The sequence below is a fragment of the Mercenaria mercenaria genome, unplaced genomic scaffold, assembly GCF_021730395.1.
Source record: "Mercenaria mercenaria strain notata unplaced genomic scaffold, MADL_Memer_1 contig_574, whole genome shotgun sequence".
Lineage (NCBI taxonomy): Eukaryota > Metazoa > Mollusca > Bivalvia > Venerida > Veneridae > Mercenaria > Mercenaria mercenaria.
In genome coordinates, this window is record NW_026463454.1 from 6,169 (window position 1) to 33,559 (window position 27,391).

At 35.4% G+C, this 27,391-nt stretch overlaps 1 protein-coding gene across 1 annotated transcript; it reads left to right on the plus strand.

Annotated features, from left to right (window-relative positions):
- Positions 1-989: 989 nt before the first annotated feature.
- On the plus strand, positions 990-27,060 carry LOC128554622 (uncharacterized). The gene is made up of 11 exons (XM_053535909.1): positions 990-1,142; positions 9,881-10,526; positions 10,878-10,931; positions 11,142-11,627; positions 13,373-13,429; positions 15,288-15,776; positions 20,159-20,437; positions 20,534-20,537; positions 20,844-21,070; positions 24,139-24,235; positions 26,226-27,060. The coding sequence occupies exons 2-11, from the start codon at positions 9,881-9,883 to the stop codon at positions 27,058-27,060; spliced, it is 3,174 nt and encodes a 1,057-aa protein (XP_053391884.1). The 5' UTR covers positions 990-1,142.
- The last annotated feature ends 331 nt before the right edge of the window (positions 27,061-27,391 follow it).

Consider the following 27,391-nt stretch of genomic DNA (forward strand, 5'->3'; position numbering starts at 1 on the left):
CACCTTATATTTGTTGTGATATCAAATCAGTATATAAACTGAAATATTTTCAAATGATCATAATAAATAAACAGCTACTGATATAAAAGTACAAGTACAAGTACTGTATTGCGCAATACGTGAAACATATGGTCAAGCAATAATGGGATCGCGATGAATGCCTTTTACACGGACAACTGAAATAATGTCGGACCATTGATACAATTACCAATATATCAAAAAGACAAGAAAATGTCTATATCAGCCATCGGCTTTTGATCCTATCCTAAGCGTATTTCTGAATTTGGTAGATTGTATACAATTTGTACATTTTGTATTTCGCTAATAAAATATGTTTAAACCAAATAGAAAAATAGGTACATGCAGTACTGTTGTAGATAAAAAACGGCGGTTCAAGTTTTTAATAATTATCTGCAGATATATGCATATAATGTCTACGGAATGTAGGAATATTTGTTAATTATCACAAAACAAATGGCATTACACTGACGTTTTGCAAAAATGAATGGTCAGTTTAGGTAAATAAATGTAAAACTCTCCGGGTAGAGGGTCAACAGTACAGGTCAAGAGGAAGCAACGACTAATTTTACAAAACTATAGTAAAAGTTGCTGTGACTGTTACACTAAATTAATTTTACGAACTTGACCAGAAGTGTATACTAGATGGTATTTAAGATGGACAACAAAACAATAGACAATATGTATCAGCAGTATATTTTATTTATTTATTTATTTTTTATTATTTGTAACACGTGAAACATGCATCGAAGAAAAGGTACAGTTATAGCCACCTAAGTATGTAAATGTAAGCCGGACATGCGAGACTCAAATATAGCCCTGGGATACTTTAAATTGAGGATATAAAAATAGTTTTGGAAAAACGTTCTATTCACAAATACAGATCATACTGTTACTAATATTGGTTTACTTTAAATAGAGTTTCTAAATTTAGATCAGGAATTTCACACTTGTTTCTATTTATAGTTAAACGGGTATCCGAATACTACTTGAGGCGCAAAACAGTTTTTCATTTCATTTATACAAAATATAATTTCAAGATCAAGATGTGTTTTAACAAGTGAATAAATCATCAAAGGAAACAGGAGTGAGAACGCTGCGAACGTTTTAAAGTTTATCAAAAGGTAATATTTTATGTTGATTTGTAAACATTGCACTTTCTTTATTGAAATTTTATAGATCTATGTGTTTTTTATTCCGCTTACTTTCTTAGATATGATAATCTTTATTGTTAAAAACATCAGGTGCACACTATCCCATACGGAATAACAATTCTGTGAAATTTGATGACACCAGGTCAAATTCTTTTTGAGGTAGGCATGACACGAAGTCGGACGGTCGGGGGGGGGGGGGGGGGGGGGGGGGGGGGGGGGGGGGGGGGGGTGGAGCAAAAATACCAAAAACTGACGGAAACGGTAACATAAATGAAATAACACTAACGCACTAACGTCAATTAAATATAATTACTTCTAGTATAACGAACTTGAATGAGATCTATTGCAATTGAGTTAAAAAAGACAATAGCATGCAATGAAATGCAGCAACGTATGGAAATGGAATAGAACAAAATAACAAGTTTTAGTTAGAGCAACAGGATAATATACAATTATATCCTTCCTGCGTGCTGATCATAACTAACTAAGCCTCGCTATATTTCTAAAAGGATGGAGTAATGAGTAATGAGTTCCAGAGTCTGGGGGCTGCAGGACCTAGCCTTTGCTTCTTACCTGTGGGACTTCATATGTGCTGTATGTTTTGAGAGTTGTCTTTTTACTGCCATATATCTTAACCCGCCCGCTTAGTTCAATAGGGAGAGCGCAGAGCCGCGGTCTTATGTTCTCCGCGACGACGTGTCTTAAATCATTCGTCATCTACCTGTAATTCATGTGGGGAAGTTGGCAGTTACTTGTGGAGAACAGGTCTGTACTAGTGCAGAATCCAGAAACACTGGTTAGGTTAAAGAGGCACCACAAAATAACTGTATTCTTTTGTGTTTCCATGATGGTAATTATACATGCTTTGCATGAAGAAAATAAGAAATAACAAGTATCTAGTTACAAATTGACAGTGACATATATTAGGCCCAGACATTGTGTGTAATGTCTTAACATTTTATTGTATAACTGTAGCAATATGTACAGAAATCAGTGTATTTAGTGAAATTTCAATCACATTTTGTTTCTACAGTGTAAGATAGTTATTCATCTATGGTTTTGAAACTATTCTGAAAAGAAAATGACAGAATAAGTTTGCAGATGAAGTTGTCAAAACACATTTATTCAGGAATGGCCTAAATTGTCCACCTGAAAACTTATATCCTGTATTTCAAGAATGATTTTCATGAAGTTTTTGTGAGTGAAAAAAGTAGGTCACTAGGTCGTGGTGGGTCTTTAACTGCCCGCCATTACATAACTGATTTATACTATTGAAAAACGGCGTTTTTAAACCCAAAACAAACAAAAACATAGTATAATGAGAGCAAAATCTTTATAATACAGCGTATTCGGTAAATGTTATGAGACAGTTTTATTGTTCCTTCTCTTGAGAAGGAATATTTTAATTCGGTAAGTCACACTTGACTGAGCTACTGATATCGAAAGCTGTTGTAATTACAAGCTGGCCAATTAAACTCCGTGACCTTAGAAATAACCTCTAATTCTTTCTTAATCGAGGCGACTCTCTGACTGAACACGTTCCATGGATTACATATTACTAAACCCGAGGATGATTGATTGATTCTTTTATTTCCTCCATTCTTGAAGAACATAACATATGTACATTCAGTCGACCAGATAGACATATATCAGCAAATTTAAATGTAAACAACTAAATATTATCGTTACATTCAAATGCATGGTTAATATGTGAAAACAAACCCCATTGTGACCCTTTAATTATGCGCAACAAATTCAGGCATCGAATCGTAATGGATTGACCGGGTCAATGTTTTATTGCCGTATTTATTCTACTGAAAGTGGTAATTTGTTGTTGGATTTAACAATTTATGTTAAATAACTAGCGTAAATACTTACCTGACATTTTTTGGCAGTATAAAACAGACATTGCAACCAAAATTTTACAAGATGATCATTTTATATTTATACAGATGTGCCCTAGAAGGAACTTTTGCTATGCTATTACTTGTGTTACATTAGTTTAGGTGTATACAGCACAGGTTCATGAACTTTTGGGTTTCAACTGGGGTTTTCCTTTGATTTTCATATTGGGTTCCCAAAAATGAACTTGAGTTTATAATTAAATCTAATATCGGTAACAAGTATATTTATCTAATTTTAAAGCAGTTTACCAACTAAAGATTAAATATCATGTTTTACATTAGACGGGTATAATGCATAAAGGGACTTCTGACAAATTCGTTTATTTAGATTTTTTGTCAGACCTTGAAGGCCAGAATATTTTTTTTTCAGAGTAAACCAAAGATATATATATATTTTTTTTTTATCTCAATACGTTATTTGGTACATATGTTATTCAACACTATTAAGCGCGATAAAGGCATACATTCTGTATTGAGTAATTTACCTCAGTTAAGGACTGTCCATAGGAAATGTTTGCCTATATACGTATAGGCAACTGTCCCGTTTACCCTTAACACATTTAATACATGCAAGTCTCCTTGATTAAATTTCTAAAGAAGAAACAATAACACATTTAGGGTAATAATAAACTCCTCTAAGTAAAAAAAGATAAAAATTATTATGACTTTTCATATACATCTAACCGATACCTAGAAGGTAAATGTGCCCAAAGGGACAAAGCCAGCCCAAACTGGATGTTGATCGGGACATATTGGGGGTGGGGGAGGGGGACGCATGCTTCCACTGGTACATGGAGATGTACTCTCCCCACTTTTAGATATATATAAATATATATAATTATTACACCTGTGAACATAATGAGCATGCCCTGGCTTTTGGACCTACAGGTGTGGCTTATCTGATGAAAATGCGAGCAAAAAGGTCTGAAAAAGGTCACCAAAATTTTTGAAAAATAAAAACAAAGGTGATAACTGTCTAGACCGCAGCTTAAAAGAATACTTGAGAGCGCAGCGAGCAGATTTTGTTTAAAAATGCTTTGAGATCTGAATCCTAAGCTTTAAAATATATGCTTGTAAATCTTTTGTTAGGCGCACCCCTGACTCTGATATTCTATACACAGTATATATGCGTGTAAACATATCGTTGGGGAGACTACTCGATGGGGAGACCCCATCCCATCTTGTAATGTTTTGGTATTTAAACACAAAATCTCCTGCATTCTGCTGAGTTTAAAGAGAAAGTCATTTTTGACAATAACTGAAGTTGCACAAGATTAATGTTTTACTGAATAATAGATTGTACTTTAAATGCTTTATTATCATAAACAGTTAAAAACTATAAATATTGTTATTCACATTGTTTTGTCTATGTGTTTATGAGCTGTTTTCATAAAATGGTTATCTTTTTTTGAGAAAGTGTTGTATTAATTCTGTATGAGGCGGGTACGGGGGTCCTCCCCTGTACAATCTTGCAATTTTGTGCATGCCAAATCCTGAATTCTAAGAGGATTTTAATATTGAAAATCATTGTTACAGGTACTTCAGGTTTAAGTTAAATAATGTCAACAAAATATCAACAAAACTTGGAAAATTGGTATTGGTAAAGTAGGAAGTATTACTGCAGATGGTTTTGAATAATTCAACAGCCAGATGCTGAATTTTAGTGAGCAATAATTCAACAGCCAGATGCGGAATTTTAGTGAGCAATAAGGATATAATTATCAGTATGCTCTTACGCCTAGAGCTTTGATATTTGGTGTGTAGCATCATCTAGTTGTCCTCTACCAAGGCGATTCAAATTATTTCACTGGGGTCAAATATGGCCCCGCCCCGATGGTCACATGGTTTATATAGACTTATATAGGGAAACAATTTGAAAAACCTCTTGTCCAAAACGACAGGGCCTAGGGCTTTGATATTTTGTATGTGACATCATCTAGTGGTCTTCTACTAAGATTTTTCAAATTATCCCCCTAGGGTCAAATATGGCCCCGCCCTGGGGGTCATATGGTTTACATAGACTTATATAGGGAAAAACTTTGAAAATCTTCTTGTCCAAACCACAAAGCCTAGGGCTTTGATATTTGTAATGTAACATCATCTAGTGGTTCTCTACCAAGTTTGTTCAAATATCCCCCCTAGGGTCAAATATGGCCCCGCGCTGGGGGTCACATGGTTCATACAGACTTATATAGGGAAAAGCTTTTTTTTTGTCAATAACCTACAACATTCAAATTTGGATCACATGTAGTTTTGAGTGGCAAGATGAACCTTGACATGATTTAACCTTGATTTTGACCTAGTGACCTACTTTCACATTTCTGTAGCTAAAGCCTTCAAATTTGGACCGCATGCATAGTTTTGTGCACCGGAAAAAACTTTGACCTAGTGACCTAATTTCGCATTTTTGAAGGTACAGGCTTCAAATTTAGACCACATGCATAGTTTCGTGTTACAAAATGAAATTTGACCTTGATTTTGACCTAGTGACCTACTTTCACATTTCTCAAGCTACAGCCTTCAAATTTGGACTACATGCATAGTTTTGTGTACCGAAACAAACTTTGACCTTGACATTGACCTAGTGACCTACTTTCCCGTTTCTGAAGGTACAGGCTTCAAATTTAGACCACATGAATAGTTTCGTGTTCCGAAATGAAATTTGACCTTGATTTTGACCCAGTGACGTACTTTCACATTTCTCAAGCTACAGCCTTCAAATTTGAACCACATGCATAGTTTTGTGTACCGAAAAAACTTTGCCATTGACATTGACCTAGTGACCTACTTTCACATTTTTGAAGGTACAGGCTTCAAATTTGGACCACATGCATATTTTTGTGTTCTGAATTGAAATTTGACCTTGATTTTTACCTATTACCTACTTTCACATTTCTCAAGCTGCAGCCTCCAGATTTGAAGAACATGCATAATTTGTATACTGAAATGAACTTTGACCTTGAAATTGATCTTGTGACCTACTTTCACATTTCTCAAGCTACAGCTTTCAAATTTGGACCACATGCATGGACCACATGCACAGTGTTGTGTACCGAAATGAAATTTGACCTTGAGCTAGTCTTGAAATTGGAACATTCTAAAATGGCTCAATGGTGGGCGCCAAGATCACTCTGTGATCTCTTGTTTTCAATATGTTGAACCAGTATATCTTTTTTTTCAAGTAAAACCAAAAACAGGAATTTTAAAGCGGTCGGCTCCTAAATGCGAAAAAAGAAAAAGATGTTACACATAGATCTAATATAGCTGGGGCAACGGGCATAATTTTTTTCCCGTTATTACAAGCGTGACATTATCCATATGTTTGCATATCACTTAAAAATCGGTAAACAGGAACACCAGTTCAAGAATAATAATTTCAAATATAAGTTATTACGTCACTCCTCCCCTTTTTGAAGAAGGAGGAATTCTAGTACATTGTTTTGCAGATATTTTGCCTTGCATCATAAAAGTTATTATGGAGTTTGGACATGACCAGGTAATGACCACAGTTGATTTTGAAGTCGATATTTCGAGGGACATGGTCACACTGACGCAGAACAGTCAAAAAGTTTACAGATGATAACACAAAAAGGCTTGGTCCTAGGATCATAATGTTGGTCATGACTAGCAAATGACCCGTATTAATTTTTAGATTAGTAGGTCAAAGGCCAAGGTCACAGTGATCAGGGACAGTTAAACCGTTTCCGGACGATAACTTGAGAACACTTGGTCCTAGATATACAAAAATTAATTAGGAGTTGATCATGACCAGCAAATGACTCTTATTGAATTTGAGGTCAGTAGCTTTTAGGTCAAGGTCACAGTTACCCGGAACAGTTAAACTGTTTCTGGACGATAACTTGCGAACAGTTGGTCCTAGGATCACGACACATAAAAGGGAGGTGGGTTATGGCAAGCAATGACCCCTATGATTTTAGGCCAGTAGTTCAGAGGTCAAGATCACAGTGACTAAGAACAGGTCTACGGTTTCCGGATGATAACTCAAGAACACTCGAGTCTAGAATAATTAAAGTTGATAGGGAGGTTAGTCATGACACATCTTGATTTTGAGATCAATAGGTCAAAGGTCAAGGCCAGGTGACTTGGAACAGTTAAACCGTTTCAGGAAGATAACTTGAGAACGCTTGAGGCTAGGATCACGAATTCAATAGGGAGGTTTATCTTGACCAGCAGATAACCCGTATTGACTTTGAGGCCGGTAGGTCAGGTCAAGGTCACGGTGACTCGGAACATATGAACAGTTTCTGGAGATAACTTGAGAACGCTTGGGCCTAGGATCACGAAATCTAATAGGGAGGTTGACCATGACAAGCAGATTACCCGTTGGTTTTGAGGTCAGTATGTCAAAGAGTAAGGTCACAGTAACCCGGAATAGTTAAACAGTTTCCGGACGATAACTTGAGAACGCTTGGGTCTAGGATTACGAAACGTAATTTGGAGGTTGATCATGACCAGCAGATGATCCTTATTGATTTTGAGGCCAGTAGGTGATAGGTCAAACATTAACGCAGAACTGTAGAACTTTTTGGCCAAAGAACTAAAGAATGCTTTCGTCTAAGATCACATTCACATTTGATACGGAGGTCACTTATGACTGGTAAATAACCCAGAAATATCTATTGAGGCTTGTACATCAAACATCTAGTGAACAATTACCGGATAATTTCTGTTCCTTGTGCTGTTACTGAATGCATCAATGGGGTGTGGGTGGGGGTGTTCGTGTTTTATGAGCTTTTGTTTAGAGTACAAACAGGTAATTTGAGTATAAACGTGTTTGAGACATACCGCATGTTTAGTCTTCAACCCGTTTACAGTTGGACACTACGCTTCCCTCTTTGATTGCGTCTGACGGAAGAGGGGGAGGACTCTATGATGAGCAGTTTTTAAATCCTACCAGGACTGAACTGTTTTGATATTTGTCTTCTGGCCTGTTTCGTCGGGCCCTTAAGGGTGTTTCTCTTGTTGCTCTGTCTTCTGAAAAGGCATTGAGTACATACGTTTTTGGTTCTTAAGGTTTGCTTTTTATATATTTATACACGAGCATTTTTGTGTTTTACATGCCATGCCTTTTTGTTTCCATTACGTGTGTTAGAGATTCACCTGGAGGGGATTACTTTTATTTACACTGTCCCATGTCTTTGGAACATGGTGGGGGTAAGAGTGAGGTTGGGTGCGCACCATAAACCGGTTTAAGCTCCCCAGTGGTGTTTTTGCCACTGATCGTTCCAAGGCGGTGCCCCACTGTGTTCCTTTGTTTGTTCGTTTTGTCCTTGTATGTTGACTTTGTGTGCGCGCGTGTGTGTATGCTTATTGTTCGTCTTGTCCTTATGTGTTGGCATTGAGTGTGTGTGTGTGTGTGTTGTTCGTTTTGTCCTGATGTGTAAGCTTTGAGTGTGTGTGTGGTGCACGCGTTAGCGTGCTGGGGGGGTTCGTTTTGGGGAGGCTGCGCTTTTGGTGCGTGGCATTCCCTGTTTGATATTTTTCTTTGTTTTTTTTACCTGCTTCCAAGACATATATTAATTCTGTGAGAAATTAAAACATACAAATTGATACTTGCAAAAACCGTTGATATGATTTCTAAACATAAGCAATTTCACAAGTTTTATGCTATTCAGTACATTCACGGTTATTGAAGATAAAGGAACAACTTTTTTCTTTTTCTTAGCGACGAATTTGAAAGAGAGTAAACAGGGGAAGTAAGCGAGTACATCCAAACACATGTGTGGCTCTATTAGTTTGATTGCTGTGCGTTTGTTGTTCGTAACTAATACAGCAAAGCATACAATGGACTAGATTGTATCTATTGTACAGAAAAGAGAAGGTGTTTTTTGTTAACGAGACAAGACGCAGACACAAGATGGCCATCTGCGCAAGAATGTTCGGCCCCGGCACTTCATTTCACAAATAACAATCGTGTATTAACAACACATGAATCACATGTTTTTCTCTCGTTAATACATGCCTGGATCTAGTGACAAAAGTAGTTTTTATGCAAGAATATCCGTAAAGATTTTGAATAGAAGGGCTTTCACTTTCAGTCACGTAGTATTTTCAGTTTGCTTACATAATGATTAGAATGTTCGACAGAAAAGTAAACTCAACCGTAGCGTTAACAACACTAATACAAGTATAAATAGATTCCAAATAGCACTATTAGTTTCCAAATGCTTTATGATTCCTTTCAGAAAAGTCCCTTCTCCATGCCAAGGATGCACAAATGTGTTTATTCAAACATTTTCTTTCTGTCTATCCAAACTATAGAGTGCATGTAAATATAATTTAAACGACCGATAATTATACGAAGGTATACTGCCAAATTTCGCTTGTTTCTTGCCTCCTACACTTTTATACCATGCAAAGTTCATAAGTATAAATAAAGTGTATAAAGATATTTTACTTTCCTTCTGAAAGGCTTTTACATGTATATAATTTTTTTTTGCTAAATAACTTTTAACCTCATTTGATCCCAAGTTTCCTTGAAATAATAAGTATTTCCCTCGTTCGGTCTGAAAATTCCCAATTTTGTTTAAAAAGAAGACGTTTAATTAAGTGATAAATGAATTCAATAATATGTAAAACAGTTGCGAAACAATAATGACTGGAAACCTTTAGGATTTTTGTTTTCTGTAACAGTTCAAAATTGCACGACCATAGACTTTCCGTCGTATTTTCCCTGGTAAAAGGGCACTAGTCCCATTTCACTGGTCACTGTTTAGATATTCTATTAAACCTATTTATGTATTAAAAATTTTCAGCTATTTTCTTATTATTTATATTTGATAGATGGCGGATAAATACTACAGGCTTGTGTGCTTCGTGGTGAACATTTGTCCTGAACCTTTACGACAATTTTTCATCAAGCTTGCCAATCAAGATGCAGGGTCTTCTTATACAACCGTTGATGCATATCTTGCGTACAGGCGGTCGGATGTGATGCAGCTGAAAAAGAAGAAAAGGATCAGAGAAGATCAGTATGATTTACTGTATCCTGGTCAAGGGACCGCTGATGTTGACCAATGGGATGTTACACTTCTTGTTACATTACTTACGGAAATGTTCGAAACAAGCATGCAACCGCTTGATATATTTCTCATGAAGAATGAAATTCGCGGGATACGTAACGAGTTGCAGCATCTCCCAAACACTTCAAATATGACAGACAAAGAGTTTGATGACTACTGGGGACGTCTTGACACTGCCATTATTGCTATAGCAAAGCAGGTGTTTAGTGCGGGGCGTGAAGAATTGTTTCGAAAGAAAATTGAAAATGCTAAAAGCAATAACCTTCCAAACCTTGGGGATACTCTACGCCAGTGGTACGAAGAAACCATTAAACAAATGCAAAGCAAGTTAGATGACATCGAGTCAAATACCAAGGAGACGACTTCAGTTCTTCGACAAGTGACTGTTCAAAAACCCGGACCTTCAGGTAAATGTACTAGAAACGTTTGAACATGAAATTATTAGTATTTAGCATCAGATAATTTCTGATTAATCAAATTTATCTAAACTCAGTTAACGACCTACTGACTTTCTATTTAACAGATAACAATGGATTAGTAGATAAAATATTTTAGTCGTAAATCTAATGCAATAATAATGGTATTATGTTTTTGTAATGTTTGTATGCTTATTGTTATATTGAATTAATCATACTGTCAATAATTTGTTACAATAAGCTTGCCAGTTTCAATGTGATTTGTGTATTTGTGTTTCAATTTGAAGCAATAAAATATGATTAAATAAAGAAAAACATAACAAAAACATATATTTGCTTCAGGCGACAAAAATAAAAGAATTAAAACTGCCGATGGCATACTGGCAAAGCTTCAAGGTTAGTATTTATTTTCACAGTTGTTGTTTCTGTCATTACATTAACAGAGATAAAAAATTTAGAACAGAAATTAGTAAGAACATTTTAAACTATTTGAACTACGTCTCTATTGCGGCTTTGGCATTAAATGTTTTTGATTAAACTAGTATTATTATATATATTACCTTCATATGCTTTATATGCCAATAATTTTCCTTTTTCCTGGATCAGCCAGTTTTGAAACGACAATGAATGAATTACCAGAAGATTTCAATGCACCTTCAGAAGTTGCCGACATCCGAACAAAACTTAGAAACAATCACTACGTGGTTGTAACCGGAAGTTACAATAGTCGTTATTTTGAAACAGCACTTGCAGCCATTAAAGGAATGTGTTATAATACCAAACGAAGTGTCGAGATGCACGAGTCGTCGGACTGGCGCCATATCGACCCCGAAGACGTTGGCTTCGTCCTATGCAGAAATCCGTTTGGAAGTTTTTCGTATGATGAAAACAAAGCTAAAGCTATGTCAGATATATTCAACAGCATGATGCATACAACAAAAGGTGATGAGAACAAAACTTTAGACCTAGTCATAGTAACAGACCTGACGGTTCTAAATGAGTGCAAACAATATCATGATCATGACATCCTGGAAGAAATAGTAAAGGTTTTTGATGATACAAGTGAATCACAACCGGCGGACCTTACGCTTGGTATGTCAAAATCGATTATGATTTATTCTAATATGGCTAACAATGATTTAATCATCACAACGATGATATGTTGACGTTACGTCAACGTGATATTTAGCGCCAAACTTAATAGCATGTTTTAAACGAAATGTCACATTGCACAAATGTTTCGATTAATTTATACACATACTGAATTAGCTATTCGTATTGCTGAATAATTCACAATAATTTTCGCTCTAACTGAATTCTGCCGCAAGACGTATTACCGTTTCCGGTCCTGGCGTGTTTTAACAAATACCTACTATTGGCGCCATGCTTGCGCGAAGAAACAATTCCATCATATTTGATATAAATTTTACAATAAAGAACATATTAGAATCGAAAAAATTATAGCAAAACAGTGCTTTATCACTATTTATACACTCGGGCGTGTATACGTCGTCCGAAATAATTTCACTCGGGCTGCGCCATGTACGCATCAAGAAATAACCCTTTCAAATTTCATGAAATATTTTACTTAATATCATGTTTTAAACGAAATGTCACATTGCACAAATGTTTTGATTAATTGATACACATACTGAATTAGTTATTCGCTTTGCTGAATAATTCGCAATAATTTTCGCTCGAACTGAATTCTGCTGCAAGACGTATTATCGTTTCCGGTCCTGGCGTGTTTTGGGCGAAGAAACAGTTCCATTATATTTGATATAAATTTTACAATAAAAACATATTAGAATCGAAATAATTTTTAGCAAAACAGTGCTTTATCACTATTTATACACTCTGTGCCCTGGTGAAATTATTACACCCGACGTATAACCGCCCATACGCTGTAGGTAATAACATAAACCGGAACTCTACTGGTACTGATGATAAACTCGAACAGATGATAATGTCGACTACTTTCAAATTATTCAATTGCAATTGTTCTTTTTTTATATAACTGAACATGCCATCTAATAGCAACCACTTACAACACCAACTGGTGTAAACAAAAACAAAATTGGTAAATATTCTGTATAAATAAATGACTTACATTTGTCTGTTTAAAAAATATTTATCCAAAATACTGGGGAAGAGGATGTTTTTTTTGCGCACGCTCACTGTCAACACATGAAGGCCTGACATTGGGTCACTTTTCATTACTTGATAGGGAATGACCGATGCAACATTTTTGGGAAAGTTTCAATATAATACTATGGAGAATTTGTTTTAATGACAAAGTGGTCAAATTTATCATCAGTCAACATTCGTACAGTCCTCATTTTACATACCCCTTTCAGGGCCTCACTTCTTGTGAGTTTGCTTACTAAATATGAATTTAATTATGTCAATTATTCAGTAAGAGCTAAGCTTTATTTTGATACCAACCATTGATAACAATTTGCAGAAATAAAAAAGTTACAGGTAAAAACCCTCATTTCCTGTTCAAGTTTATCATCAGTACCAATATATTGTTTTATGCGCCTTTGAAATTTTATGCCGTTACTCTAGCTACGAGTGAAAATTCACAAATAATGAGTTTTTATTATTCATTAAAACATTATTACATATTTGTTATATCAAATGCATAATAAAGAAAATATCTAATAAAATCAGTACTTAAGAAGGTTCAGTCATGATAAAATACAAGAAGACTCATTTGCTTCTGACCATACCATGTTTGATTTATTGTCCATATAAATTTTCATGAAATTAATAACATATATTATGAAAAATATGCCACTATTTGCAATATATTTGTACTTGGTGTTAATTTTCAGGGAGTAGAAATCAGAATATGATCTCGAACTGTTCTCCAGTTGCCAACAACTTGGGAGGTAAATCATTATATCCTAACAAGAACTATATTTGGTCATAATTTATTTAAACGTTTCACTAATATTTATATATAAGTTTTGTTAGCTCAGATGAGCCAAATGCTCAGAGTGAGCTATTGTGATCGCTCACCCTCCGGCGTCCGTCCGTCCGTTCGTCCACAATTTCCTTTAAACAACACTTCCTCCTAAACCACCAAGCCAATTTTGATGAAACTTCACAGGGATGATCCTTGGATGGTCTTCTTTAAAAAATGCTAAAAGAATTGAATTCCGTACAGAACGCTAGTTGCCATGACAACCGTAAAAAACTTTAAAAATCTTCTTGTCCAAAACCGCAAGGCCTAGGGCTTTGATATTTGGTATGTAGCATCATCTAGTGGGTCTCTACCAAGATTGTTTAAATTATCCCCCTAGGGTCAAATATGGCCCCACCCCGGAGGTCACATGGTTTATTTAGACTTATATTATTATTATTATTATTATAGAAGATTTATATAGCGCCCTTTTCATGATAAACACGTTCAAAGGCGCTTTACATATACTGCAGCCACACAGGGTGCGAAATCATCCTCTACTAGTACAGACACAGAGCGATCTGACCAGAGGGACAGAGTGAGATAAAGCTTCCGGAACAGACAGAGAGAACTTTTCAGATACAGACGTGTCCGGCTAACTTAGCCTAGCTTTTTTCGAATAGACAGTCTGGTTCTTTAACGTGCCCGATGTACAGCACCGATACACGCGAAGCCGTCTTTCCTGGGAAGAACCAGTACAGGCCTCTAGTTAGGTGGGAGACACTCAAGAGCATCTCAGAAATTTCCAGTGCCTGAACCGGGATTCGAACCCCGGACCTCTGGATTGACAGTCAAGCGTGTTACCACTAGACCATCGGCCCACCTATAGGGAAAAACTTTGAAAATATTCTTGTCCAAAACCATAAGGCCTAGGGCTCTGATATTTAGTATGTAGCATCATCTAGTGGGCCTCTACATAAATTATTCAAATTATACCCCTAGGATATTATACGGCCCCGCCCTGGGGGTCACATTTTTTCTATATACTTATATAGGAAAAACTTTGAAAATCTTCTTGTCAAAAACAAAAGGGCCTAGGGCTTTGATATTTGGTATGTAGCATCATGTAGTGGGCCTCTACCTAGATTGTTCAAACGATCCCCCTAGGATGAAAAATGGCCCCGCCCAGAGGTGTCACGTTGTTTATTTAGACTTGTATAGGGAAAAAAACTTAAAAAAATCTTCTCGTCTAAAACCACAAGACCTAGGCTTTTGGTATTTGGTTTGTAGCATTGCCTTGTGGTCCTCTACCCAGATTGTTCAAATTATTCCCCTGGGGTGAAAGGAGGCCCTGCTCTGGAGTCCCAAGTTTTACTTAGATTTATATGTGAAAAAAAAAATCTTCTTGTCTGAAAGTTCAAGGCGTATGCCTTTGATATTTTGTTGGTATCATTGCCTAGTTGATCTCTAACAAGATTGTTCGAATTATACCCCTGGGTTGAAAAGAGGCCCCGCCCGAGGGGTCATTTTATATATCAGTTATATAAAAAGAAATACTTCAAATATTATCAGATCATATTTCCTAGACTGTTTAATTATATTTACCACAAGCCAGCATGGCCCTCTTATTTTGTTTTTTGATACTTCTAAAAAGATATCAATTCACATTTAGTTATTTAGTAACTATTTCTTAGTAAAAGTAGCGACACGCGATATCGCGAAACAGTATCGAATCAAATTAATATAAATATGACTTAGCTAAAATTATGATATAAAAACATTTTTATTAAATAATTGAAATGTTCGATAACGTTTAATTGACAGATATATTTTTATTGCAACAGTACTGACGAGCAACTTCTTGAAGCAGTATAGCATTTCCAGCAGTCAAGTAGATGCAAGCGTAATTAAAGAGGCAAAGGACAAATTTAAAGCAAAGAAAGCCATCGTGATCACTGGGCCGAGAAAATGCGGAAAAACATCAGTAGCAGTTGCGTTGGCGTCTTCTTATCAGCCTTCACAATGTTCGCTTCTTACAGAACCAAACGATTTTAAGAAAATTGACTTTCAAAACATATGCTTGATCATTATTGATGAGTTTGCCGGAAAGTATTGTTACGATGAGAGATACGTTTACAACTGGTTTAGCATGTTTGATCATTTGTATAATGCCATTATGGCAGGACAGATAAACGTGATAATCACGTGCAAAAAAGGCAAACTGGACAAATGTTGCACAGAGATTTCATCACATCCTGTTCTTTACCACAGAGTAGACATGCCAGCACGTACCACTGTCATTAAACAGGAGATGGTACTTCAAAATACAGAACGTAAGTAGGAACCTTGAATGTTTAAATGATCTTCGTCTTATAAATTTATCTCAAAGTAATGTTCAAGTCCTGTAAAAATTTCTTATTTCATATATATTTTCAATCCGTTTAAGTTAGAATCGACGTGCTACGAATTTGTTTATGTCAGTCATTCTAGAAACCCCTATAGTCAGATCCCTAAGATTTTACGTCTCTATGTTTTGACTGACAAGTAGGCGTGATTATGTGTTGCAAACAAGAAATCAATAACACTACGAATAATATGCGTTTCAAATTGATACGTACTCTCAAAATACATATAAATTGTACATGTTGTTGTTACATGTACAAACGAGGGCGATTCAATCAATTTTGTCACTAACGGTTCCGTAAAATCCATTTTATATGATCTTATACTTGATAATGGATATTTAATCATAATGTCTGAAAAATCAATTTAAGGTTCATCAAAAGTGTTTGGAGTCCACCACTCGGGTGAATTTTAATTTTAGAAATTTATACCAAATAGATCATTACTGCTTATAATATATATACTGAATTGTTCAGAGGAAGTAGGAAATACTTAATACAAAGAGAAGCGTGTATGGGAATACATAATTTGTCTTATATCACATGTGCTTCAACTGTCAACCTTTTATATTTTAGAAAAATATCAAACTACTTCTTTTTCAGAAGTGTTTTTGTTTTGATTGCATATGTAACATATTTATCTTTGTTTTTTTAATGCATATGTTTGGTAACATTTTCAACTCTGGGAGTACCTGGAGAAATATGTTAGGCACATAATAATTATAGACATTATGTTAAAATAGTTTTAAAAAGAAGTTTGATAGTTTGTACAAAACAGGATGTGGACAGTTGAAGTACATTTGAACAACAAAAAAACAAGCAGCCTCTCTTGTAGACCTGTTTTATTTACTCTGAATAGTTTGGTATACTGTAGATTGTATGATACACAAAGGCATATGAGGCGTATTAGAGCTTACTTTTAAGCCCGGGTTTCTTCGCGGATATCTCCGTAACAATAAAATTTCAACACAGAAATAGAACCCATGACCAATAAGGAAAAAATTCCTTTTTTCACAGCTGCATAGTACAAGACACAGGAACACGGCTCAGGTTAATTAGCTTCGGGCGTATGATTAGTAACATGAGCAGGTTCTCGCGTGCGCACGCCTTCATATGAATAGGCGTTATCAAGATTGGTGCAGTTCGAGTCTTTCAACATATCGGGGTTCGATCGTTCAGTGACATGGCCTTTCTATATAGCATATATCATACAATTTCCCATTACACAGATATATTTTGTAGCAGCTTTTACTTAAATGAATCAGACTAGACTGGACTATATTTGGCTGGGCTGGGCTAGTTAACTGTACAATTTTGACAAAAACAACAACAACAACAACAACTGCTTTTTATATTTGGTATCGTGTGGGTGGGTGGGGGGGGGGGGGGGGGTGTATCTGGAACTATCTAAATACAAGTAATAAATATTAGCTTTGTTACACCTTAGCTTTGTTACATCTACATTAAAGTACCGTGGTATGTTTAGGACACATACTTATAATTTTTTAATTGATTTATCTCGATCGATCGAGATAAGATGTCTGCAGGCAGTCAGTTTTATATAGAATAAAGAAAGACTGCTATTTAGTGTGGGTATGCCTTGATGGCATTTTATTATGTTATAAAAGCATGACCGTCATGACCGTGAATTATTTTCTCTCTATGTTTTGTCAAAACAATTTATGGCAAATGATTCTTTATGGAACCATTCTACTTAGACTGTTTACACTATGTGACTTGTGAGAAAAGGTGATGGCTGGTGACACCGACTTGCTTTAACATGTGTTTTAATATCTGCTCTGCTTTAAATTTTGATGGAATTATGCCTCTTTTTTAACTTAGAAATTTTGGTTAAAGTTTTTGATAAAGTCAAGTCAAATATATCTCTGTTACTATCAAGGCTATTGACTTGAAACTTAAAATATTTATTTACCATCCCTGGAGAAACAATCCCCATAACTCTGATTTGAATTCTGACATAATTATGCCCCTTTTTAAATTAGTATTTTGGTTAAAGATTTTGATAAAGTTAAATATCTTCGTTACTATCAAAGCTTTTGGCTTGAAATTTAAAATACTTACTTACCATTAAAGTCTACTTAGGATTTTTTGTTAAAGGTCAATATCTTTGTTACTATCAGAGCTTTTGACTTGGAACTCTAAATAGTTATTTACAATCAAGGTCTACACCAGGAGACACAATTCCCATAACTCAAATTAGATTTCTGTCCCTTTTTAACTTGGAATGGTTTTTTTTTTTTTTTTTTTTTTTTTTTTTTTTACTGGCAAAGCTCTCATTCAGAGTCAAGCACTGAGAAAAGTCGAGCGCGCTGTCTTATGGACAGCTTTTGTTTTTTAGATAGTCTCTTATAATTCTATATAGAATGGCCATTTACTGATGATATATATGATTTTTATTGTTTGTATATATGTATAAGATGGATGAGACTCAAATAAAATATTAAATATTGTGTTTTAATATCTGTTTGAGCTGTGAAACTCAAATGATCGATGTAGAACCATCATGACCCTTTTGTTTTAAAGAAAAAAAAGTCAAGCGCCCGACATATTATCTCGAGCGCAATCTTATCTCGAGCGTTCGTCATCTTATCTTGAATGCAGCTGATATTATTCCGATCGAAATCAAAATCAAACACTTTCATCGTTTAATAACAATCAGAAGGTAAGTTCAAAACTGTTCAAATTTTATTGTCGCGGTAAATAAGACGACAACGTAATACAACGAACTATTATATCTACAGATATGATCTGTTTTGTATTCAGAATATATTTTTTATCATAGAAAATGCCCCCAGATGGCAATGAATGGAATAAAAAGTAACATCAACAGTGATTGGATACACTCACTCAGTAAACCATACATTCTCATTCAAATATCGGTATTGGTGAAAGAATCCCAGCATATCTTACAAAATTATATTTTCATCTCCAGCGTCGTCTCGCATTGTTGTGCTTCGTGTTATAGGTTGACCGTCCACTCTTTTAAATCGACGTACAACATTCGATACAACGCGCAACATAACGAAAGACGCGCGACACGACGATCGACAAAGATACAACTAGCGACACTACGCACGACATTACTATCGCATAAGCTAAACAGTCCCCGTGTTCACAAAACATTTTCAGTCTCAGCTAAGTTTGATAATGAAACTTTTTTGTCATTTATATCTAAATTGCATGTTAAAAATTAAATTAAAAAAAAATAACTAGAAGCTACTTTCAAGTGACTATTCCTTCTTGATAGTCAATATCAGTTGAAATTTAAATTGAAGTCTTGGTAAAATTGATGTTAAAATTTCAGACTCAAACTCAGCTGTGACCGAAAAATATTTTGTGAACACAACGCCAGGACTACGTTGGATTCTGAAGTTTAAATAATTTTGATACTGTGGCGAGTACCGCGTCGAGGCTCAAACCTTTAATTGTCAAATCAATAACGTATGTATGGCGAGCCACCATTGAAAAACAAACATGCAGATCAGAACAGTATGTCATTTCTAAGCCCTTCCCATCGTCCTAACAATGCATACTCGCGCATGCACGCACACCCTTACCTTATCTTATCTCGGAGTAATGACTAATGAGTAAAAGGTGTAATGACTATTGAACTTACCGGCCTAGTTATTTCTTCTTCTTTTGCTATGCGACATTTAGCGTTGGTGTTGCGACATATAACGGTGGACAAATTCTTGCGACATTTAGCGTTAAAGGTGCGACATATAGCGGTAGATAATTTTGCGACATTCAGTGATGATTGCGACATTTAACGGTGTTTGCAACATTTAACTGTGATTGCGACATTAAAAGTGGTGCGACATTTAACGGTGCCACAGTGGTCAAACTAGTCTTCAAGACAGTAACTGTCCAGAAAAGCCTGGACGTGAATTTCTTTCTTGATCTGAATACGAATACCAGTGACAAAACTTATTGAATCACTTTATAGTACATGTACATGTGAGGCTACGACAACACATTTATTAAGCGAAAAGTACCTGCACCAAGTATTATATTTTTAAGTCGAATTTTGGTCACCGGCTCTGCCACATGGAGTTCCAGATACCGAGTTTAAAAAACATACAGTTTGATAATTATAGCAATGATTTTAAATATTATTGTACTCGAGATTAGCTGATGAATAATGTCATGGCTTAACTCTAATATGGCATATCAGTACATGTATACAAAGCCATTTTAAAAATATGGGATAAGTTTAGGAAAAACGTCACAAATACAGCAAAGTTGAAAAGTGAGAGTGAAACTGCATGCCATTATTCTTTATGACATTTTAGATACTTTAAGCGTCGTGGACAGCCCTGACAGATCTGTAAATTATAGTGCGATTATGGACACAAGTCGTACGGGAATTGCGGGAGCATTTAACACACAGTATGGCAATGGCAAACCGACCACCATACTGAGATTGCCACAAGTAGGCACAGCTCAAGACCAAGACATCTCCCCTATAGGAATACAGGGATCGGTACAGAACTTCATGACCAGTAGAAATCTGTTTCCCACTACTTCGAACAATATTCTTCCAGCACAGGCATTATCAACAGAAAGAGGAGGTAAGAGTTTATATATCAAGTTGTGTTCTATTTATTTACAAGATATCAACAAAACTTGTCGTTGTTTAAAAATATACTTATTTATGTGAATGATAGCAAGGTATTTATATTATGATAATATTTTTGACCAACTTGACGAAGCAATTGACATGGCCTTAACAAGTAAAAATTTTAAATTAATAAGGATACCGAGATCGCTTTATCTAAAATATCTCGGAATTTTGCAAGATAAGCTGATATCTATTTTAATGTTGCTACGTAACGTAGTGTAGTGTACGATTATTGGATGTTATTATACCACTATCATTGTAAAATCTGTACGTCTGTGTCCTTCAAGGTGCAGTCAATTATATCAGATATATATTTAAAATGATCAAATTCACGCTATTATTTATATGTATTTTAGATATGTAGACAACTATGCGGATCAACAATTACAGGTACATATGGTGGACTCAAAAGGGGAATATTCGGGACCTTTAACATGTGTGTTAGAACAAACAGAGGAAAGACAAATTTGCGATTGCCAAAAGACAGAGCGGCAGGACTTAACCATTTCTCGTAATGGGATTGCCGGCATCGTGTTTGCAGAACTTTCACGACTGTGCAGCACAAACAGTATCAAAGAGGATGGTAACATTGATCTCAAATTAGTTCTTAGTAGTACTGATCAAAAAGCTAGACGTTGTCAACTTTTTTTAAGAAATTAAATGTTCATTTCATAATGTGAATGCAATTTAGCGAACGGTCAACCTACTGTGATAGAATTAGAAACCAACTTACAACAGATAAGCTACCTACAACAAAATGCGTTATTATTACAGTAATTTCAAGGCACCAATTTTTATTGACAGACGAGCGCTAAAAACCGTTTGATAATCTGCATGTTAAATCATCTTATTCTAACCAGTGTGCGTGTTGAAATACATGTTCATCGTGGTTAATGCCTCTAATATGGCATTCAGTCAAGTAAAAAGCATTAATTTAATTATTGTTTCAGTTTGGTAAGTCCGTCTTTCAATTATACACAAAAAGGTTAAAATAGGTGAAACTGATCCATTATTTTGTTTTGTTTTGGTGACTTAATTGTTCTTGTACCCCCGAAAATTTAAAGTTGTAAGGGGGGTATACGGTTCAGTGTTCCGTATGCTGCTCCGACCTCTGTCTTCCGTAAGAGACATCTGTGCCATTCATCTCTCCTCATCAGGTACCATCGGACACAATTGCATAAAACTTTTCACACAATTGATCATATTCTTCCGTCAGGGGCATTTATCTCAGAAAAAGATGAGAGTTTTTATGATTGTGTTCTATGTTATATACATATAACAAATTCTTGTTACAAATATTTTGTGTGTGCACATTTCTCATCCTTGACACAATTTAATGACACTTGCACACAAGTGATCAGTAACAATAAATAGTTGTGATGGGAATAGTTAGGCGCTTTCAGAAAAACATTTGCAGAGTATATGGACATTTGTATTGTGGTGAGTTAACTTTACTATATATCATTGACACAATCTGTGGCACATCTGTGTCCTTAAACCGTGCAGCAATATTAAGAATTCATATATAAAAACAAATTAGCATGGCATTTAGGGATTTGTCAACATATTGCGGCAAGTATACAGTACTATTGACTATAAGTGGGACATACGAGCTTTCAACTTGTCGCGCCTAATCTCCGAAACATTGCAACACAATATTAATGAACTTCACACAAGTGATACCAGTACCAACCCTATGTGCCATGGTGCACGTTACGTTCTTTTTAGATAAATATTGCATGAGGATGGACTTGTTTTTTGTTATTATACGTGTCTTCTTACTGTCTATATATACATGACGTCACCTAATTGTGCAATCTTTTGTGCGTAAATTGCAAATTGCTATGTTCAGTGCATGGTGAGGGGGGCTAATTCTCACCTTCATGAATCCTATTATAGATTTATCAGAACGTTCTGACTTTCACATAGATAACGACCAAGTAAAGCAAAATCCATATGTTACCATCATCGGACCGAATCATTTTATTTGGAAAGATTTCGTTGGCCGGGCTAAAGTCGAATTTGTTCACGATATGTGCAGATATGTCGTTTTGTATTACATCGTTTGTCCATCAGTGAAAATTTACGTTTCGCAAATCTCAATTTAAGAGATATTTGATCTAAATTTAACTTTATTATTATTAGTGTAGGTCCCATTATTTAGATTCAATGACATAAAAAGGTATAGTAAGGTGATTTAAACAAAACTATTTTTTTGATATATTGTAGACTCTTGTTTTTGTATCCTCCAAACTACACACATTGACAATATGTTATGGCAGGTTGTGTGTTTCCGTGTTTCCTGTCGTAAAATCTGTGGCACATTAATAATCTCTTGACAAATTAATGAAACTTATATAATGATCAGTAACACAGTATTTGTATGCTTTTACGTTTAAACGGATAAAAAATTCAGAAAGTTTGACAAGTTTTCGTTACTGTTACATATAAATTCATTAACATTTTTTTTCATTTCTCATCGACAAATATAATACACTAAATATCTAACTCTATCATGGATGTTATTTTAAAACATTTGGAGTTATGGGAACTTTGTTTGTTGTTACTAACAAACCAACTTTACATTCAATTTACACAATTAATTACTTCACTGTTAAAAACGTAGTGTGCATGTGGCATTTAGTTTTAACACTTGTAGATAATGGGATTTTTCTTAAAACTTAGTTACTGATTTCTTGTGCGCGCCTAATCTTCCGAAACCTTGCAACAATTTAATGAAACTTCACACAAGTGATCAGTACCAACCTAGTTGTGCTTGGTGCACGTTAACGTTCTTTTAGATAAATATTCTGCATAGGTATGGGACTTTGTTTTTTGTTACTATACTGTGTACATACTCGTACAGTCTATATACATGGAGTCCACATAATTATGCAGTCTTTTGTGCGTCAAATTGCAATGTACTGTGCCAGTGCATGGGTGGGGGGGGGGGGGGGCGTACATTCATCACCTTCAGTGATATCTCTAGTTAGATTAGATTTTTCAGGAACTGTTCTGACTTTCTAAGTGAATAACGACCAGTAAGCAAATCATATGTTTACCATCATCGGACGATATCATTTTATATTGGAAGATTTCGTTTGGCCATTGGTTATAAGTCGAATGGTGTCGACATATTGTGGCAGATTTCTTTTTGTATGTACATCTGTTTGTCCATCAGTTAACAATTTCGTTTCGCATAATAACTTAAGAATACTTTGATCTATAATTCTCAAACTTTAGTTACTATTGCTCAGGGGTTCCCATTATTTGAGGTCAATGAAACAAAGGTCAAGGTCACAGTGACTCATTAAGCACAAAATCGATTTCTCTCAATAACTTGAGACTCCCTTGACCTGCGATCCTCAAACGTAGCAGGCACATTGACCAATATGTGTATGGCGAGGGAGTTTCCGGTATTTACCAGTGCTGTAAAACGAGGAGCAAGTTAAGTAAATCTCTTGAAAATGACGCAACTGTATATGTAGATAGATGCGAACAGTACTTTGTATTCTTTTACGTTAAACCGGATAAAAATCAAAAAGCTTGACAAGTCCTCTTCGTTACTGGTAGTACATATAAATTCATTAAACGTTTTTTTTTTCTATGAAAAATAAAATACATAATATTACTCTACATATGATAAAACAGATGGGAACTCTGTGTTGTTGTTCACTATAAAATGTAACAACGTTTTCTTCCTGTCTAAAGACGTAGATGTCATGTGCTTTGTTTATAAAACGCTGCTGTAAGAAAATAGGGTTAAAACGTTAGTTTGATTTCATTTTACTGCTATTTGTTGAACATGTCATATAAGAAAACATTGGTTTTAAGTGCGGTTGTAATTTCCGGTTCTCAGGTACCTGCTTGCATAGTATCTCGGCTGAGCATTGTTATCGCCTTTAGAAACTGTTACCGCTTGTACCTGATATCCCATCAGCACCTACAACCAATGAAAGAACCTGTTACAGGTAGCAGGGTACACTTCGAATTTTGGCCCCCGTCAATATTTGTAATAATTTGAACTTCGTGATTTTGGATGTCTGTAAATTAACGTGAGAGATAATGATTGTTAATTCTTTAGAAAATTTAAACAGCTGATACATGTAAAATTCTGATGTCAGTTGTAAAACTAACTGCTGCTTTGTATGAATCGATGAGTCACCTTGGCGCGGGAAATTCAAATCATAGGGAAGGGTTCCGTGCTTGTTGATTGATACTCAGGAACATTTTTGCTATTTTGTGAAAAACGAGATGGATGGGCCCCCATTCCGTTTATTTCCTGTAGTTCAGTAGGGACTATTAAATTGAGAAATGCAATAAAATTGGACAGTGCAGGCTGTTCAAAAAGTGCAAAACTGATGATTTTGGCATGATATTTTAATGGTTGGTGTGAAACTTTCGTTTTTAAAACTTTCTGTTTTCTTGTAGGAGAGTCCTGATCTTGTCATTAATTAAAAGCACAAAACATGCACGCAGTTTATAAAATGGCCACCCTGATTCTGCTCATTAGGGAAGTGCAATATTGCGACTCGCTACATGTAAGCCTGGCTGTGCCCAAAATTTTCGAATCTAAGTGTACCCTGCTACCTACACATAAACGTTTACACATGGCGGCTATTTTACTATTACTTTAGTTAAAGAAAACACACATAAAAAGATAATGTAATGACCGGATGTATTGAAACACTCGTTTTTCACGCACTACTATAATATAAATAAAAACAAACTGATATGGCATATTTATTATCCAGACAGACAACGGACATTTGTCGCACCTATCTGCCAATGTTCCGATCACTTACTGATATCTGTCAAATTTTGGCCTGCTCATCGGCAGGTAAATTCTACAAAGTACTAATGATAAAAAAGGAAAGAAAGAATAAGAAAACATGAGACAGTATCTTTTAAGCTCGCATTGGCGAAAGTCATAAAAGCTATTGCGACACACCCGGCGTCCACAAATGCTTTTCCTTTCCCGGTCTGACATTGTAGGTTTCATAACTTTTACTTTTATCTAAATGAAATTATGCCCCCTTTTTACACTAACTACCATTTTTTCACCAACGTAATAATAGAGATTTCACACACTTATTCGCCAAAGTAAACAACAAAGTATTTTATACTTGTGAAATGCAAAGAATTTCCTTACGTCAGTCATGTATATTTCTATCAATGCATGTTTATTTACTATACTTTATGGCTTCATACGTGTACATTTTACAATTTATTTATTTCGGGAGAATATGAAAGCAGTTAACATTTGAAGATATCAAAATTGTTTCCATGAGCTGTTATACATGCGTACATGTGTTGGCCCAACAGTTTGACGATTTGATATTTACAAGCGTGTTTAAAGATAATGTTGGCGAGGATCTCCATCCATAGCTTTTATTTTTATCGACATGTATAGCTAGTTTGATAACGGATGCAAATTATATTAAACTAAGAATTTGAAATAGAGTCAAAAACTAAATATAGCTAAATGCCTTTTTAAATACCTTATTTTACAGTTTTGTATTTTTATTTAACACGTGCTTTAGGAGAAGTATTCAGACCTATTCTTTGCAATTTCAGTAAATTAATTAGATATAAAATAAAAATATTGAAAAAGCGCATTGTACTGGATGCACTTCCAGGTGTGTTTATCGAAATATATCATTCAATGTAGCTAAATGCTATCATCATTTTTACAAAATGAACATTTTGGTCTGACATGTCTTGATTCTTCATTTTAGAGTAACACATGACCAGGCAAGAATTCCAGGTGCACAGAGATTAACAGGTTCACATGTATGGTCAGTCAAGGATAAATATAAGAGTAACATCCGGGTAAAAGGTGACAGATCTGAATGTGATATCCATGGTTGTTGTCTTTTACCTTCTGGAGAGATTCTGCTAGCAGACTACACAAACAAAAGACTGAAGAAACTTGATACCAGGTACCAGGTGATCAGTGTGTGTGATATGCCTATATCTCCCTATGATGTTTGTTATATCGGTAACAATGTAGCTGTAGTAGCACTGTCCAACAATAAACTGCAGTTTGTAGATGTAAAGGGAGGTATGACACTTACCAAGTCTGTTGATACAGATCATATTTGTTGGGGACTGGCCTATGGTAATAACCAGTTATATGTTACAGATCACAGGTCCGTCTATATATACAGTAAAGACGGTATAAAGCAGCGTATTCTATATACTCATCAGTCTGGTTATACTAACTTCCAAAATATTGCACTCAGTGATGATGGCAGTTTGATATACATCTCAAAATGGGCTGGTGAACTTGTTACCATTGACAGCTCAGGAAACCACCTGTACACATTTACTGATTCAGAACTCGGTGGAGCCGGTGGAGTTTGTGTAGATGGTGAAGGTCATGTCTTAGTATCTGACTTATCCTCAAACAAGATACTACAACTTAGTTCTGATGGTAAGAAGAGACTGGGAATCATATCACACGGATCTGATTACGCATACATGACAAGAACATTTTGTTTTGATAAACAAAATGCAGCCTTGGTAGCAGCTGGCTATGATGATAACGTTATGGTTTTAAAACTGCAGTGATAAAACATATCTATTAGTTGACTGTAAAATGTATAGAGCAAATAAAATTATTAACTAGAAAGTAATGTTTAAAGCATTTTTGATAGATCTACATGTTGAAATTTCATTTTGATTTTGCCTCCTTTTTGTCCAACAAACTTATAAAGATACATGTACGTACATGTGTGAATGTCGTATAAGAGCAGGTATTAAAATGTTTTGAATTAATTATTCGCTGTACGATTTCTTATCATATTTAGGCATCTATACAGCTTAAATATCAACAAAGAAAAGGTAAACTCACACACTGCGTGACGTCATTAAGGAGGTAGGTTTCTTTGTTACCAGGGTA

Coding starts and splice junctions, on each gene's coding strand:
- LOC128554622 (XM_053535909.1), top strand. CDS start 9,881: ATGGCGGATAAATACTACAGGCTTGTGTGCTTCGTGGTGAACATTTGT. Junction 11,628..13,372: donor ACCGGCGGACCTTACGCTTG/GTATGTCAAAAT, acceptor GTTAATTTTCAG/GGAGTAGAAATCAGAATATG. Junction 24,236..26,225: donor TTTGTTTATAAAACGCTGCT/GTAAGAAAATAG, acceptor TCTTCATTTTAG/AGTAACACATGACCAGGCAA.